Source organism: Pseudorasbora parva, chromosome 21, assembly GCF_024679245.1.
Source record: "Pseudorasbora parva isolate DD20220531a chromosome 21, ASM2467924v1, whole genome shotgun sequence".
NCBI classification, from domain to species: domain Eukaryota; kingdom Metazoa; phylum Chordata; class Actinopteri; order Cypriniformes; family Gobionidae; genus Pseudorasbora; species Pseudorasbora parva.
In genome coordinates, this window is record NC_090192.1 from 37,257,604 (window position 1) to 37,275,410 (window position 17,807).

The window sequence follows — 17,807 nt, forward strand, 5'->3', positions numbered from 1 at the left end:
AAGAGACGGTTTCAGATTCAGCCTAGTTACATTTCATTCTGCCAGACTTTATCACCACCTGCTGTTCAAAAGGGCGAATAAGATTTAAACTAGAATAGCAGAGAAAGAACATTGTTTATAAAATAACAACCGATATATTTTTTTAGACATGTTAACAACCATCTTATAATTAATTGAACAACAACTGTACAGGCTCAACAATGGCATGACAATTGTAAAAAAAACAACAACAACAACAACAGAAGAACATGCACAAAAATACCCATCCGTGTTCTGGTGTGTTGAAACCATCTACAACACACCAGAACACGGATGGGTATTTGTGTGCATGTTCTTCTGTAAAAATCTAGGTATTTGATAAGATGGTTTGTAGGCTATCATTCTGAACTGGTGGCTCGGGATGAAGGATCATTTTACCTGCTATGTAATAGGCCTACCGTAAAACTATTGTGTGAGGTTACATTAAATCAAATGCATTCAGAATCTTATTTTTTTACACTGGGTTTTATTATAATTCAATGAAATATTAAAGAAACCACTATCAACTGTTATATGTTGCACATTTAGGCTACTGCAGTGCACAGCTGCTGTCTCCCCCTCGTGGTGAGCAAAGGAACAGACAATTTCCGGATTGTTTCTTTGCCAGACAAAAAACATTTGACTCATAATACCATAAAACACATTATTTGAAGTTCCTACAAAGGTCAGTAGCCTATATCAGAACATTTGAGTATACCCCAAAAAATACTTTGAAAAACTCTCAACACCAAATAAAACCTTGACGTGCATACATATAAAAAGCTTTTCATGCTTGTGTACATTGCAAATTAAAAATGTGGGTGTATTTGTTTTAATAAATAACACAACCTTTCCTATGATTCGGTTTACCCAACAGCCCTGCTTCAGTGAATTGTAGGCTGTTTAATATGTAGGCCTTTTAACACTAGCAATGTCAATCCCTTATGCCATGTCAGCAGGGGAAGAAGGCTAGTTTACAATTCCAAGGGTGTGTTTTTAACACAAGGGCTGGGTAAATGCAGGACAGACACATGTTCGGTTAATTTTATCCAGCAAATTTGGTTGATTTAACCAAACATAATGGGTTGATTGGTTTTTACTTCATACAAGGATGTTTGCGGATTAATTTAAATTCTCTAAACGGTTTTAAAATACCTCAACCACTGGCTTAATTCCTTAATTTTCAATCACATTTTACAGTAAAGCATATTTTATATTGTTTTATTACATATTGCCTACATTCAAGCTCGTTTAACAAATATTAGAAGTAAAAATTCAAGTGTTATGGACCGCTGTTGTCCCGTTTCCACCGGCCTGGGTATCGTGTTCAAGCCTGACTGGCTCCATAACCAGTCCATAAACAATTGGTGTACAGTTCTGAGAAAATATTTTAACACCCTAAGCATTTATATGCTGCATTGTTTTGAATAAAATCATAACATGTTATGCAAGGCATCATCAGGCGTTTCCACCATCACGTGACACTCGTTCGGTGGCTCACATCGCACCATGTTGCTTGGCATTAATACACGGTATACAACACAATAATGAATTCATAAATACAATAAAATGTACACAAACCTGTATTTTATCAAAGACATGCATCAATTTAATGGAGCTGCGCTGCTCTCTCCTAAAGAGGGCGCAAAAAGCCTGCGTTATGGAGAGTGCTGGATGACAGAGGCAGGCCAAGCAGATATTGACATATTTTAAATGAAATAATAAAAAGGAATACTCATGTTTCTATCATTATTGTCAATCAATAATTAAATAACAAAAACATGTCTGTGATTAATCATACCATACAAACTACATATATAATAATTTCACAGTTAATCTCCAAATGAATGTAGAAACAACATAACATTTTAAATAGTTTTAATTGCATCTTTTTTATAAAAGGCCAGTATCACTGATACGAATACTGATACTGAGGTCTCTATGAAATAACATTTAATTGACACTGAGATTAAATAACACTAACATTTATTAGGCTTCAAAAATATAACAACTTTTAATTTAAGTGAACTTAAAAACAATTTTCACATAAATCCCATATTACATTATATACCTGTGCCCTCATACAGAAATTGAATAAAGTTATCAAACCGTTTGCACTGCATAAATTATAAATTAGAGATGAATCCTTATTAAATCTACAAAAGTTCTTTAGTCAAGAACAGCATTTAGTGAATAATTTTGTTCTTTACATAAAGAGGTGATGAATTGAGAAATCAACTTTCCCTTGAGCTTTTGATCTAGGCCTATAACAGTTCATTGTGATATAATAATATTAGGGGTAACAATACACTTGTGTGATGATTTGAGATATATATATATATATATATATATCACGATACTGAACTCACGATACGATATATTCCGATATTTTAAGCCAACAAAAGTTTTAAAATAAAGAGGGTTTATTTTTACATTTAATTATTATTATTGTTATTATGACCCTCAAATATTCCGCCATTGCATACATTATTTTCAAAATTATATAGTCATATATGTATATAGACTGTAATGTCACTGAAACTCCTGCCTCTCCTACTATTAATGCACTATACATATAAGAATAAACCATCTAAAATGCTTTGAAAAATCATACTACTAAAACTAAATGTAATCTGCTGATTTAAATGATGTTTGCGCTTTCACTAAGGAGTGCTGCTTTAAATGATGTCTTCGCTTTGACTTTGAATCCGTCACCGCGTGCGCTTCAGATGATCAATGCAATCCGTCACAGTTCTAATCACGAGAAAGCTCGTCAAAATGACCGCTCTCAAACTTTAAATGTTTAGCTCATCCAAGAATTTGAATTCTGTATTTACTCCCTCATGTGTTGGTTCCGCGCATCACGCAATCATTTGAACGTCCATGTTTACTACAGTATGTGCGTCGCGGTAAATCTGTTCCTCATAAACCATAAGGTTTCCAGAAGACTGATTTGCATTAGACACTCGGTTAGTTATTTTTACGAAGCCTTAACAGAGTTAACATTTGTGGTAGCCTACATTTGTTAATTTGTGTTTGGGTAAGTATATAAATAGGCCTACTACAGCAAGTTGAGCCTTGGATAAAACAACTCTATATCGCGAATCATATTGTCACATTTTTATATTGCGATACATCGTTAAATGATATATCGCTACTCCCTTAAATAATATCCTGTAAGTGTCGGAGCTGAAAACGTCCTTGTTAGTCAAAGAAAAGCTTTTACTGACACCAGGCCCAGCAAACGATCTATCTCAGAATATATCGACTATTGATGTCATAGAATGCAGAAACACCACCTTAACAGATAAATATGTATGTCTGCGTCTGTAGCCCCGCCCAGGGGTGTAGCACCAAATGTTGAGCCCCCGTCACAAAACCAAGGGATGCCCACTAACAACCATGCAATTTTGTCATGTTAATATTATGGATTATCAATATACATTTGTGGGCCAAGGGCCCCTGTTACTCAGTTCCACTATAACCTACTATCCGACACCCCTGGGGCCCCCGCCCACTGACTCATGGAGCTTAACGGATCATGCTACTGAGCAATAAACATGCCGAAGAGAGTAAAATATTGCACTGTGCCTGTTGTGGAAGAATGCAGTCACTGCATAAGTTTCCTCCGAATTCTAATGAGTGGTTGAACTTTATTTTTAATGAAGTTCCAGCACACGTGGGTAAGATATTGCACGTTTGTTCGCTTAATTTCACCGCGGAATCGTTTGTAAACAAGACAGGTTGAGCTGGATTTGCAGACATATTGAGATTAAAACACAATGCTGTGCCGAATACAGAAATGGTGCAACACACTTATGTGAGTAAACATGTTTTTTCCCCGGGGCTGTGTTTTCCAGACGGGCTACCAAAATGCAAGTCCGCCTGCAGGCAGGGATGGGCAGTATTTCAAATACATGTATTTAAAATACGTATTTGAAATACAAAATACTATTTTGTATTTTAAAGCCTTTGGAAAAAATCGAATGTAATTTGTATTTAAATACATTTAAGATGAGTATTTTTGTATTTTCAAAATACTCAAAATACTTTGAGCCAGGCAACCTCTTTATCAGGAGCTGTTTTCATGCATCTACTAGCTCAGACCAGACACGCCCCTCCCCCCAACATTCAATCAGGTGAGCCGCAGCTGTACAACCCTACCCTGACAAGCCAGACCCACATCAAGATGTTTGGTCTGGAAACTCACCATTGACAGCTCAATCCGAGGGGCAGATAAACGGTTGTCTTTCAAACTCCCTCTGCACGCGATAGGATAGCGCTACAACCATCCAGAGCAACGTGAAGCGGAGCTCATTGATAGATTAAACATTCACCGTATCCGGTCGGCAAAACTCAGAACACATCTTCCCTTTTTAAGAATGACTTCAGTGCCGTTCTTTGTTCTTTTCTCAGAGAAAAGCTTAACTCCAAGTCTTCCAGAGTCGCGGTCAAAGCTGATTCGAAAGACCGCCGTTCGCCAGCGTCTGTGTTTACTAGAAGCACGCAAACGCAACTCTGCCGTCATTATGTTAAGCCCCGCCCACCGACTCTATACACGATGTGATTGGCCCGACCAGAGTTTGGTTTTTACAGCTCAGAAGTGTATTGAGAGTTGCTAGACGGCACTCGTGGCAGATTAGATTTGCTGCCGCTAGGGTGCGTCTAGATTTCTAGGCTAGTACAACCCAGCCTTGGATCGGCAACTTTACAAAATTGTTGGAATAAGGTGAGGATGTCATGGTCAATTCTACTTGTTGATTAAAGTAGCTTGTCAAATGTGTTTGAAGTATTAACGTTACTGCATGTTAGGGATGAGTGATGTCATATGACAATACATATCGTAGATTCGTAGCAATAATATAAAATGTGAATCGATGGAACTTTTTCTAAATCATTTACATAGATAGGCCTATCGGGGTAAGCACATATATCTGTGCAGCTTTTAGTGGGCAGGAATAATTGGAATGTTGGAGTGGAAAAAGAAGTGAGGGCGAATGAGTTATTGACGTAATTTGTGTTATTATAACTGCCGCTAAAGGAAATTCAAATTCAAATTGAAAACGAAAGTTTCTAAGCAGTTGCACACATCTAAATGATTTTTGGCATTCAGAATAGGCCCAGATAGATTACAGCCTAATATGGATACCTTCACTGAATTGCCAATTTCACATGTATTTGGTGTATTTTCAAAATACAAAATACTGTATTTGTATTTAAATACATTTTTCCACACAGTATTTTGTATTTGTATTTAAATACATTTTTCCTCACAGTATTTTTTATTTGTATTTTAAATACATTTCCATGTATTTATGCCCATCTCTGCCTGCAGGCCGGTGAATCTTAAATAGTGAAATAACATTCCGTTCTCGACTTGATATTCACTCTCTTAACATGACTTGACGTGTGTGTGTAGTTCGCGGTTATATCCACCAATCGGGCGGGCCGCGTAATAAAAAATTATATTCCAATCAATTACTGTTGGATTAGAAATAAATCATTGTGTTTGTTTGATAATGAAGTTTGGCGAGCCCTGTGGGTAATTCATTCTGGTTTCCACTTTCAAAACAATTCTTCATGTGTACTGACAGGGGAGCAGAAGCTCATTAAATATGCAAATCTTATCCAATCCTGGCAGCAGTGGTCAACAGTTCATCACAGCCCATTAAAAACGTATTGTTCATTTAAGACGTTATTTAAGCTCTAATTTAAGAGTACTCTTATGAGGAACAAAACTACACACATTTTTGGCATAATTGTGAATGTTATTGTTCGTTCAAGTGTGAAAGAGAAGTCGATACTGGCACGCGTCTTTCTGTGCGTCATGTGTTTCACAGACAGTGGGTTCACTTTGACTTGTCGCGCTTGAATGGTTTAAAAGCATTCGTATGAATTAGAGCATGATCATATCATGTTTGGCAGTGAACATACAAAAGTGGGTGAAGAATACAATTAATTTTTTTTTACCAAACAATCTTTTTTCTGCATTTTTAACTATTGTGTCACAAAAGCTCAACGTTTGTTTAGTTGGCTACATCTTTTTTCCTGAGCAATACGTTTAGAAATAATAGCATTACATTCAAATTCATCAGAGTAAAACATGCGAGAGCTAGCCTCATAATAGACAATCACGTCATGATATGCATCTGTAAAAAGTAGATTTTCCAGCAAATGGAGCCATTGAGGAATAACAGGTTTACTTTCACTATTGACACTGCAGATCTAGATTAAACTCCTGTCACACCTCACTGCATGAGAGAACATTCACCATCTGGAAGAGTGACATTCCTCATCGGTGCATTATAGTTTTCACAAATGAATGTGATTTGACTCTCATGACAAAATTGAAACTAATATGTCAAAGGTGACGGTAAATATTATGCAACTAAACACTGGAATGACAGCCGATTTGCTGGTTAACTTCCCTGTATAAGGGATATTTTAATGGCAGTGATATTGTATTTAAGATATTTAAATGAACAGTCTATACATTTATTTCCTTGTATGAGTTACATTTTATGAGACTACGGTTGTGTCTTTTGAATTTTTCTTAAGTTCAGCTTCACGCTGCTCGAGAGACCGGACTTGACCAGCTCCTGTCGTAGCTGAAATAAAGATTGACTGTCTATTAGCACCATAATTCATTTTAAATAATGATAATACAAATATAAATAAAACAAGTAAGTGCAACTTACTTTCTCTAAAACAATCTCAATTTTTCCACTCTCTGTAAGGTCTGAAAATGAAGTAACTCTTATTTGAGCTGCTATGATGTTCTCTATAGGAAACAATGCACATGGTTAATGATTATTGGGTTGAAACGTGTTTACATTTGCATGCATACTGTATACTGAACATATCGAAGAGGCCAGATAGGAATATAATATTTGACTTGATTAATTGATTTGTGTGTTTGTTTCTGGGTTCATTTAAATTGCTGCAAATTGGCAGATGGTTTTATCCAATTTTAGCTTGATTAAAGGTTTACATTCTGCATATTCCGAAGAATCATCCCATGACTTTGACATATGATGCCATATGATAAAAACAAAATAAAAATAAAGATTCAAAACATCATGGCAATTATGTACCTTGTAGATTTTGATCTGGCCCACCGTCCACCCTAAAGGCCCATCGACCTGGAACATTCACATTACTGGAGTTCATAAGGTTTGGAATATTGCTCCCATTGTTTGATCCAGGAATTACAAAGTAGGCCGTGGAGTTTACTGTGTCATAACCAGCCTGCACAGCCAAGGAAATAAGTAATTATCAAGACAGAACATCAAAAGATAGGATATTGATGTTGATAAGGCATGTTTTACCTGCACCAGATTAGGCGTCACAGCGCAGTCACCGTAATTCATGAGAATAAAAGACAAATCACCGCCTGAAATTAAAACCACTTGAAACGAGGTTTCCTGCAAAGTTTGGGAACACTGATGGTCACAAGGAGCTCTGAGAATATGCATCTGTAACCTTGAGCCTGAAGGAGTTTTATTAAACTAACTTACTGTGCCAGTGTGATAAAAGTATGCAACTCTATCCCAAGTTGCAACAAGGGCCCAAGTAGCTATGAAGTTCAGATCAGGGAAATACTGATTTATATCCTGAGTGGCGCGAGTGAGCACACTTCCACTTGAGTACTGCTGATATGAGATAATGCCATTCATACTGACGTCAATGTCTGTCAGGAGGGGCGCAACGATGTCTTCACTTCCATTGATGGGAAAGTATTGAGCGAGAAACTCAGATGAAGACTGGTTGAATGTAAGGAACCCATTACTATTAACCTGTGTGATCAAAGAATTGAATTACTTTTTATCATTCACCATTTGCATTAAAAAAACTGAATAAAATTCTCACGTATGTCTTGTTGTATGTGCGGCCAAAAAACACAAAAGGTCTCCACACGTTGACAAGAGTGGAGTTTTCATCCTCAACAGAAATGTTAACAGTATCTCCTGCCACTGAGCCGAATGGATAGAATATAGCCGGCGCTGCAAAACAACAACAACAACAACAACAAAAAACACAGTTCTAGCCCGGATGACACTAATCTCAGTTCATATGATTTATATGTCAATATTTACCTATCTGTGCCTTTATCACCCAGCCTGTGAAAAAAATAAATATTTTGAATACAACTTTTCTCTGTGGTATGTGTTACTAATATTCAAATGAATGGTACAACTTACTCAGTGACAGGACTGTTATAAACACCAGCAGATATTGTGAAACTGGTGACATTCTCATTATAAGATTTGGATGAGATCAGATACCAAAACGTCACTGCTACAGTTTCACACAGAGTAACTAGAAAAAAGCAAAGCAATATTAATACTTGATTGTATAATTGTAAAAAGCTATACTTTAATTCTATAATACTTGTCTTTTCAGTTTATAGCATATACCAGATTAGATATACATAGACAACATATCAGAAAATAAGCTGTCAAAATAAACAACGTTATAGACAAAAAGTGAGATGTTTACCTCAGACGGCTTCATGGAATATGCAAGGTTGAATCTATGTCCCTATTATAGCATTTAAGGGAGGGACACGTTCAGTCATGTCTGTCAAATGCATTCAGACTAAGAAATGTTTCTCACAAAACAAGATAATGTTCAAGCTAAATACACAGAACAAGTAAAGTGAAAGGACAGCTTGACTTCACTTCACATGGGAAGGCTATCTTTTGTTTTTTCAAGAGTTCATTCACAGTCCCTTGAAACTGTGTCTGTGCTATTTCCTTGTGCCAGAGCAGATAAAGAAATCAAAAAGGTCATGCATGCTGTAATTGCTAATGTATTCTTGTATAATTTAATTATGTTGATGTATAAAATGACAGATGACGCACTTTACGTGATAATCATGAGATTATCAGTTTATACTCTCCAGACTACAAGGACTTTTCATATCTTAATTTTATAATCCAAACGTTGAAAGGCCCATTCACAAAAAGAAGGAAACAGACCTTACAGGAATGGAAGCGAGGCAGTGAGATATTCACATCTCTTTAGTGGGTTGTACTGTTATTTAATGTGTTTTTGGGTTGATCTCCTGATGAAATAGAGAACAAATTTCAGTAACGTTAGATAAAAAAAACTCCAGACGACATGAGCTGGGCAGAAAAAAAGAGTACTTTTGCAGTAAAATATCCCAAAAAAAACCAGGCCGGTGTTATATATTTTGTTCAGTTGAGTACCTGCAATATCCCAAATGTTTCTAACTATTTGTAAATTGTGAGAAAATTGCTATTTAAACTAAGGACCGGGACGTTTTAGCGTTTGAGGAAGTCGCCTGTCAATTGCGTCATATCTGCACTACCCTCGGTTTCGGGTTTTATTTGTCAGGAGCGCTTTACATAGCAGTGTGAACAAGTGAACGCACGGAGTAACGTCATAACATCATTTTCAACACACTTAAATGTATCTAAAATGATAAACAGAGCTGGATTACCTCATAATCATAACCGGACAAGCGGACCAGTGCAGGCGCCCGGCGACATCCCGTCCCGTCATAATAAAAGTCCCGGAGTTCACGAGGCGGGTATTTGTTTTTACAATCGCTCCAGCAGCTGTGCTCAGCTCAACAACACTCGGTCCTGCTCTGCTTCACACTACAGTAACGTTAATAACCGCATTCATGAACGTGATTTCTGCCCGAGTCCTATTTTCCACCGGCTGTGAGGTGAAGCCCACACGTTCTAAGATTCTGCGCTCAAATTTTGCGACATCAAACTACGCATTTGTTTTGAATAGGTGCCCTCCAGTGGATGGAAAGTTGCATAGTACAACTTTAAAAGTCCTAATAACAGGCCTAATCAATTGTCTGTGAAACCAGGCCTATATGTTGTTAAACGTGGCACATTTAAAAGTGTGTATGAAACATTAGACACACAAATGTATATAGGCCTAGTTTACAATATATAGGTACACAAAGTAATGTAATACATGGAGTGGACCCCAGTGTACTGCGGAGCTTACTTCCACCATCAGCTCTGTTTCTGTTCACCATCAGCTCTGTTTTCTGTTCACCATCAATTCTGTTTCTGTTCATCATCAGCTCTGTTTCTGTTCACCATCAGCTCTGTTTCTGTTCACCATCAGCTCTGTTTCTGTTCACCATCAGCTCTGTTTCTGTTCACCATCAGCTCTGTTTTCTGTTCACCATCAGCTCTGTTTCTGTTCACCATCAGCTCTGTTTCTGTTCACCATCAGCTCTGTTTCTGTTCACCATCAGCTCTGTTTCTGTTCACCATCAGCTCTGTTTTCTGTTCACCATCATCTGTTTCTGTTCATCAGCTCTGTTTTCTGTTCACCATCAGCTCTGTTTCTGTTCACCATCAGAGCGCTGAGCGCTAAGTCACTTTCATGGTGCCTAAAACCCATGGCTGGCAAAAACTATACATTTTTTTGAGACATCCACCTAAACCACCTTTATGGCATACAGTCAGGCTTAAAGGGTAAATTCACCCAAAAATTTCAATTAATCCATGATTTACTCACCCTAGGTCATCCTAAGTATATTCTTTTTTTTCAGGCGAATAAAAATGAGTTACATTTTTAAAAAATCCTGGCTAATCCAAGCTTAATAATGGCAGTGAATTGTTGTCTCGTCAATGAAGCCTATAAAAGTACATCTATCCATCATATAACTGCTCCACACAGATCCGAGGGTGTAATAAAAGCCTTCTAAAGAGAAGTGGAGCATTTGTGTAAGAGACATATCCATATTTAAAACTTTAAAATAACTTACTTCCAGCAGAAAGCCGTACGCAAGTCGACTTGTGTTAAAAGAGTAACTCCTGACGCGACTTACAGGAGCATCAAGCTTTGACGCCTCTCACGGATTGGGCTAAATTACAAAGTCAAGCCCTCTTCTCTTATAATCGAAATCCTTGCCATTTCACTTGACAAATTCTCGTTTTAGACTCTAATCCATGACCGGTGTTTTGTGCTCTAGCCTCTGCGCTCCTGCGTTAATCCATATGCATGCATCAAGGGTCAAGGGTTACTCTTTCACCGTAAATTGAAATTGCATACAGTAATCTGCATAGTAATCCAGAAGTTAGTTATTTAAGTTTTATTATATGATTTAAAATGTTTAAATATGGATATTATTCTATATTATAGACGTGGGGAAGTTATATGATGGATAGATGCACTTTTATGGACTTCATGGCAAGACAACAATTCACTGCCATTATAAAGCTTGGATTGCCTGGACTTAAAAAAAAAAAAAAAAAAAACTCTATATGCCTATAAATCATGGGCTAATTTTCATTTTTGTGCGAACTATCCCTTTAAGGAGTGTGTAGTTATTCAGATGTTATGTCTCCGTAACTCTGACAGACGAGCTCCACTCAGTTTAACATTTCGGATGAATATTCTTCTTTTTCTTCCACTTTTTTAAAATACACTTTTTAATGCCAGCCCAAATTAGGTTTCTTCAGATATACCAGTGTGGAATGCACTCATTCTCAAAAACCATAAAAAAACTGAACAATTGTGACCCAGACTAAACTGTGGTAAGTATTTTACACAGTATGTCCATGAGAACAACACATGCAGGTATTTTTGATACGGATAAGCAATGCTTCTGGTAAATGGGAGTTGTAGACAAAGAACAGGTTTAATTGCATTGTGTACATGCTACAGACATGTTTGATCAGTTTAACCTCCTCACACATGTTTATCTGATAACACAAAGCATGATAGGACAAAGAAAAAAGAGGAAGAATGATTATTATTCAAGCTAAATTATGTTTGAACATTTAGATTTAAAAAAAGTTACATTATCTAATTTTAACATATTCACATTGTCATTGTTTTTCATATTTCATTATATATGGATAGATATGGATTAAGACATGATTTATGTTATATATATACTGTTTGTGAGATTAAGAAGTTGAAGGAAGAGAAAATATAAAGGTTCCCTTCCTGCTGAAGGCTTTTACACACTCAAGGTCACCGTTTTTAGCTTTTTAAGTCTCTCCCATGTATTACAGCTGGGTCTTTTTGACTGTTCTTAACTTTATCTCAAAGGAACTTGCCACTCCATAATTGACCAGCAATTGTTGGATCTGAAACAAAGATTTATAGATTGATCAAAACTTCCCTATTGTACTATTACTTAAATCTGTATAAAATAAGAAATAAAGACACCCTTATCCGATATAAAGTCAGAGATATATGACTAGAGACATAAAGTTGTTGTTTTTTTACAGTGTTTGAGTGAAAAGTGCGACTTACTTTCTGCAGAACATCCTCAGAGTTTCCAGTCAGTGTCAGGTCTAAAAATGACTTAAGTTTCATTTGAACTCCTACGACATATGCTAAAAGGAAAAACACACATAATAACACACAACATTAATAGTCAGAGAAGCATTAGATTGTTGGAAAAAATACATATTAGGTCATGTATGATGAGTCCAAGTCTGTCATGAACTATTTTGAGTAATCAGTAAATCAGTAATTATTTGAATTATTTAATCAAATAATCTGATTTTTGTTGTTGTTGTGGTAATAAAAATCCACAAAATTGTGTGTAATAAAACTTATTACACACAAGTCCTACAAGTCCTAAGCTGTTTTAACAGAAAGAATCTTGCACTGAAATATCATATTTTAATATATTGGGCTTTTTTTTTTTTGTCTCAATTTTTTGTCTTGCATTTTTTTGTCTTGCGATGCACACCAGCAATGTTTTTTTTTTTTTTTTTGTTACTTAAATGCTCTGATTGAAATGAAACCTAATCTTAGTCTTACTCTGTCTGTGAAACCAGGCCAAAGTGCTAAAAATTAAATTAACATTCATCGAAACACAAAATACGAAGTTCCGCACATTATATGCAGAAAAAAAAAAAAAACTAGTAGACTAAATTGTGTGCACAATTTACTAATTCACCCCCTTGATCTGATAAATTGTGCACACGAGGGTACAAATTAATAATCGTGTGGATGGTTTAGCAAATCGAGGGAACTAAATAGTAAATTGTGCACATGATTTACTTTTTCTTGCACGTAATGTGCGAGACGGAGATTGTGTGGAGCAGCATTTACTCTGAGACACTGGATGAGACACGTAACCTGCACGCAAATAAAGTGCTGCACTTCACTCTGAAACCTATAGCGCTGTGCTATATTATGATTGTTAAATGGTTTAAATATATTGTGCAGCCTTATAAAATGGTCTAATAATGCGGGTCATGAATTCTCTTCCTTGGAATGCAGAACTTGGAGTTACTGGTTAATCGACACGGGTAAATTGCAATCAAGGATGCATCTCAATATTGACATGAGTCAACATTATTTTTTATCTTTTTTTCTAAGAAGGATTAAAACATTTTTTTACTCAGTTTATGGAATTCCAAAACGGATATAAATAAAAAAAAAACATTAAAAAATATACAAAGAAATGTACAATAAAAAAAATTACAAAACTATATACAACATTTTTATTCATCAGTATTTATACTTTTATTTCCAATTTTTTTTAATAATTTTGAATAATCCACATTTATTACTTTTTCCATATATTTATTTCTACATTCATTTATTTCCACATTTATTTTATTTATTTTTTATATTTATTTATTGCATCATATGTTAACAAGAGATGCGTGTTTTACCTTAGAAATAGCAAGCGCCATTATCAGAGATAACTTTCTGTTATCAGATCTGTTGATGTGGTTTCAAGTGGTTTTCAAGGGTATGTTTGCCCACAAACAGATTTTTAATGTTGTATTATTAAGCAGATGTACCTGCATGTGCTTGTACTAAAACTGGCATCTTTATTTATTTATTATAAATATAGGTAAGAAATTGCACATTAACAGAAACATTCAGGAGCATAGGAACTGATTTTTAAGCTCTACCCCATGAATTGTATTAATAATTATAATAAAAAACAGATTTATATACATTTCTAAGTAATAAGGTGATATATTTGCTGTTTTCGTAAATAAACTCATACAGCTTCACTATTAGAGACACTGTGCAGATGCAGTTAATTCACACTTTTCTCTCTCTCTCTTAAATTCATTCAAATAAATGTAATCTTACAATGCTACTTTATTTCAGTTCAGAATTTAGATCTAACATAAATCATTATATCTTTTTATAAATAAAAGTTAAAATGCATTATATTTTCAGATTCTGAAATTTGTTGTTTGTCATGTGTTTAAATGCATTATACTTTCTAACGGTGTATTTCATTAATAGATATTATAATGTATTACAACTGTGATTCGAATTATTAATGAGATCATTCAATTCATTTTAGGCGCACTACAAGGCATATTGTCACAGGGTGTTTTGGTGTTGGGTTCATGTTTCATGTTTTTAGGTTTTCATGTTCACTGCATGTACTTCCTGGTTCGTCATGTGATCCTGCCATGTGCTAGCCTGGCTCTGCCCTCCTACGTACTTCCGCTCAATTTTCATTTTCCTTCAGTACTACGTCTGGGACTACTGTGTAGTCTTAGGTTTTCTCCGAACACATTTTTACCGGTCCAATCAGCGAACAGAGGGAGTGGCTGAGAACGATGACGTTGATGTCGAGCGCTAGTTTGAGATGTAGTTCAGTAATGGCGGCGGAGAAAGATGCAAACTAAACCATTCATTGCATTGTGGCACCGCTGCCGAATATCCAGAAGTTAAAGCCGGAGCAATAACAGTCTTTGCTGGGGTTTGTTGGTGGCCCTCCAGCAGGGTAAACTCGGGAAAAGTTTGATTTTCCAGATCGCTTCGTTAGTGATGAAGGAGTTGGCTGAAGCTATTCGGACGGTAACTGTTTCTCGTGGGGTCGGAAGGTATTGCCATCATTTAAGTTACAGGGACTGGTCAGTTATTTTATTGCCGTCCGTCTCTCTCCACCCGCATAAAAATCCCGGCCGAGTTAACGACTGCTTTTGACAAATGCAAGGTGGTGTTGATGTAACAGCTGTCCGAATCCACATGAGTTTTCAACAATATATCACTTCAAAATGCACTGTTTATAATCATTTTTGACCACTGCAGAACACCATACGGTTGCTTTGCTGTTATTAGGATGCATTTCTAGACTTGTATTTCCTTAAAATGCTGGCAAGTATTTAGAAGAGCAATATATTTCATCACCGCTCAAACCAATTAAAATAAAAGCACTTAAACATTTGAATTGGTCTGTTATTTATAGTAGCATTTATTATCATACCAAGCATATGACATTTTATTTACAGCATACAATGATGTTACGGACCACGTGAGCGCCGCGTTCCCGATCACAAAACTCTCCTCTCCACCGTGGTGTGAATAAATCACAATCCGAATGCACGAGTTTTAGGTTTTATCCTATAGTTTTATTACTGAGGTGGCATGCACATGTGCACTTTTATTTTGTCGGATTTCCATGAGTGAAACAGGCAAAGGGCGCATGACATACGTCACGACCAACAACCCATTCTCACTCCCAAGGCGTCAAAAACCGAAGCATGGTCAAGTGCCTTCCGCGTCACAATAAAGACGCTAAAGGTACCCCAAGGCATCATGTTTCGACGCGCTGGGAGTTCCATTCATTTCAGTGAGAAACCTTTGGCGTCATACACAGACGCCCTGGGTATTGGGAATGTTATCGTCATGGTGAAATTGTATTAGTTTATGATTTTGCCATTATGACATGTTGGAGTGTGCTTTTCAATTTAATCAGCAAGCATAAATTTCTTTACATTTATTTTATTTACGCTATTTAGACATGCTTAACATGTAACCCAACCCCATCCCATCCCTAAACCTACCCATTTGTGTGAACATGATATAAAACACAGGATATAACATACGTCTGCATGTTATTCAAAAAGTTAAATAATCCAAGTTTTCCGAGGTCAAACGATTGATTTGTATGAAGAAAATCCCCAAAAGCGATCAGCATCTCCATCCGCCGAAGAACACATCAAATTTCAAATATTGGCGCCCGTTACGTGAGATTTCATAGTGAAATTGTATTGGCTCTCGTATGTCTTGTGACCAATTGCGTCATTACGTCAGCATTGATTGTAAAATATCATTGGCTCTCGTGTGTCTTGTGACCGATTGCGTCATGCTCAGGAGTATTTTGAATTATTTGAATGAGTTATGAATGAGTTCGTTCACGGGGCAGCGGGATCATCATTTCAGCGATTAAAACATCAAGATCGACTCTGTTCTTCACATGAAGACATCGTAGGACTTCAGAAGACTTGGAATGCAACATGAGTTAATACTTTTATACTGTTTTGGTCCGTTTTTGCAATAAATACTTGTGACTGTAGCTACATTTATTTGCCTGTTATGTGTTTTATATTGTTTAGATATGGGTAGGTTTAGGGTAGGAGTTGGGTTAGTTGCTCCAAAATATAAAAGTAGCCTTTAAATATTAATAAAATCATGTCTGCTTTTATAAACGCAAATAATGAAATGCATCTGTGTATGACGCCAAAGGTTTATCATTGTAATGAATGGAGCACCCAGCGCATCGAAAAATGACGCCCAGGGGCACCTTTAGCGTCTTAATTGTGACGCGGAAGGCACTTGACTATGCTTCGGATTTTGACGCCTTGGGAGTGAGAACGGGTTGCGACCAAACGTTAGCGATTGGTTATGGCAGATCCAGAGTGGTTCAGGGCAGATCCAATAGTTTTAAACCTCAACAGGGTGCCCGCCTTAGCGGAAATAAACCCTTGTCAATGGAGAGTGGCCAGACTATATGTACAAATGAAATGTACGAGAGTCTGGTAAAACCAGGCTAGCCATGTGCCCCCTTGTCATTGGTTAATCATTCTTCACAGGTGTGTCTTTTCTAGTCCTCAGTCTTTGTGTATTTAAGCTCTCATGTTTGCCACAGTCTTGGTCTGTTATTGAATGTGATTGTATATGTACCCGCTTGTTGGTGAAAGTTTAAGTTTATGTTAATGTTTAGATTCATGCCAAGGCTTGTGTTTAATGTTTTGGATCTTAGTTTGATATAATAAAGACTGCTCTTGAGTTCATCAACCTCGCCTCTCAGTGGGGATCATTACAGAATAACAGGCCGCCAACAATGTACCCAGTAGTTGCCCTCCTACGTCTTCGTCAAGGCCATCGATCCATTTAGGACTTTGTACGGGAGTTTTGTGGTCTCTGTCACTTGGTAGATTTTAATGATTTTGCCCTCAAGGGCATGTTTCTTAATGGCCTCAATGACTTTTTTAGTTACCTGATGCCTGAAAGCACTGTGGCATGGCCCAATACATAGACTTTGCACTGCAGTTGAGTGGGTCGTCTTTTACTATGGGTGTGGTGGATGAAGAGCCCCACAGTCCTCCTGCTTACGAGCCCATAGCTCCAGCTGATGAGCCTGCTCCAGCTCCAGCCCACGAGTCCATAGCTTCCCCCAAGAAAATGTTTTGGGGGGAGGGGCAAGGGGCGCATTGAGGCCACGAATGCCAAGCTGCCATGGCCCCGTGAACTGCCTTTACTGCCATGGCCCCATGAACTGCCTTTACTGCCATGGCCCCCTGAACTGCCTTTACCGCCATGGACCCCTGAACTACCTTTACTGCCATGGCACCGTGAACTGCCTTTACTGCCATGGCCCCCTGAACTGCCTTTACCGCCATGGACCCCTGAACTACCTTTCCTGCCATGGACCCCTGAACTACCTTTACTGCCATGGCCCCTTGACCTACCTTTACCGCCATGGCCCCTTGAACTGCCTTTACTGCCATGGACCCCTGAACTACCTTTACTGCCATGGCCCCTTGAACTACCTTTACCGCCAT

The 17,807-nt window shown here is 37.2% G+C and overlaps 2 protein-coding genes across 5 annotated transcripts in view; both read right to left on the reverse strand.

The window, feature by feature from the left end:
- Window positions 1-2,413: 2,413 nt before the first annotated feature.
- On the reverse strand, window positions 2,414-9,981 carry zgc:112964 (uncharacterized protein LOC503764 homolog). 4 transcript variants are annotated; one of them, XM_067429076.1, is made up of 12 exons: window positions 9,485-9,981; window positions 9,000-9,085; window positions 8,518-8,559; window positions 8,220-8,337; window positions 8,115-8,138; window positions 7,888-8,021; window positions 7,536-7,814; window positions 7,347-7,442; window positions 7,113-7,266; window positions 6,717-6,799; window positions 5,348-6,626; window positions 2,414-3,903 (listed from the first exon to the last, which is right to left on the reverse strand). In XM_067429076.1, exons 4-11 carry the CDS (start codon window positions 8,275-8,277, stop codon window positions 6,546-6,548), a joined length of 909 nt encoding a protein of 302 aa, XP_067285177.1. In that variant the 5' UTR covers window positions 8,278-8,337; window positions 8,518-8,559; window positions 9,000-9,085; window positions 9,485-9,981; the 3' UTR covers window positions 2,414-3,903; window positions 5,348-6,545. The 4 variants fall into 4 exon arrangements, with proteins under 4 accessions (XP_067285177.1, XP_067285176.1, XP_067285175.1 ...); XM_067429075.1 differs by lacking the exon at window positions 9,000-9,085; XM_067429074.1 differs by lacking the exons at window positions 8,518-8,559; window positions 9,000-9,085 and having other exon boundaries at window positions 9,485-9,980.
- A 1,314-nt stretch (window positions 9,982-11,295) lies between these two features.
- The window catches only part of LOC137055348 (mucin-2-like), a 30,617-nt gene continuing 24,105 nt past the window's right edge, over window positions 11,296-17,807 (reverse strand). Inside the window, exons 6-7 of the mRNA XM_067429073.1 lie at window positions 12,283-12,365; window positions 11,296-12,113 (exon numbers count right to left, since the gene is read on the reverse strand). Of these exons, the coding sequence (XP_067285174.1) occupies window positions 12,033-12,113; window positions 12,283-12,365 (164 nt within the window). The 3' untranslated portion in view covers window positions 11,296-12,032. The remainder of the gene's footprint in view (window positions 12,114-12,282; window positions 12,366-17,807) is intronic.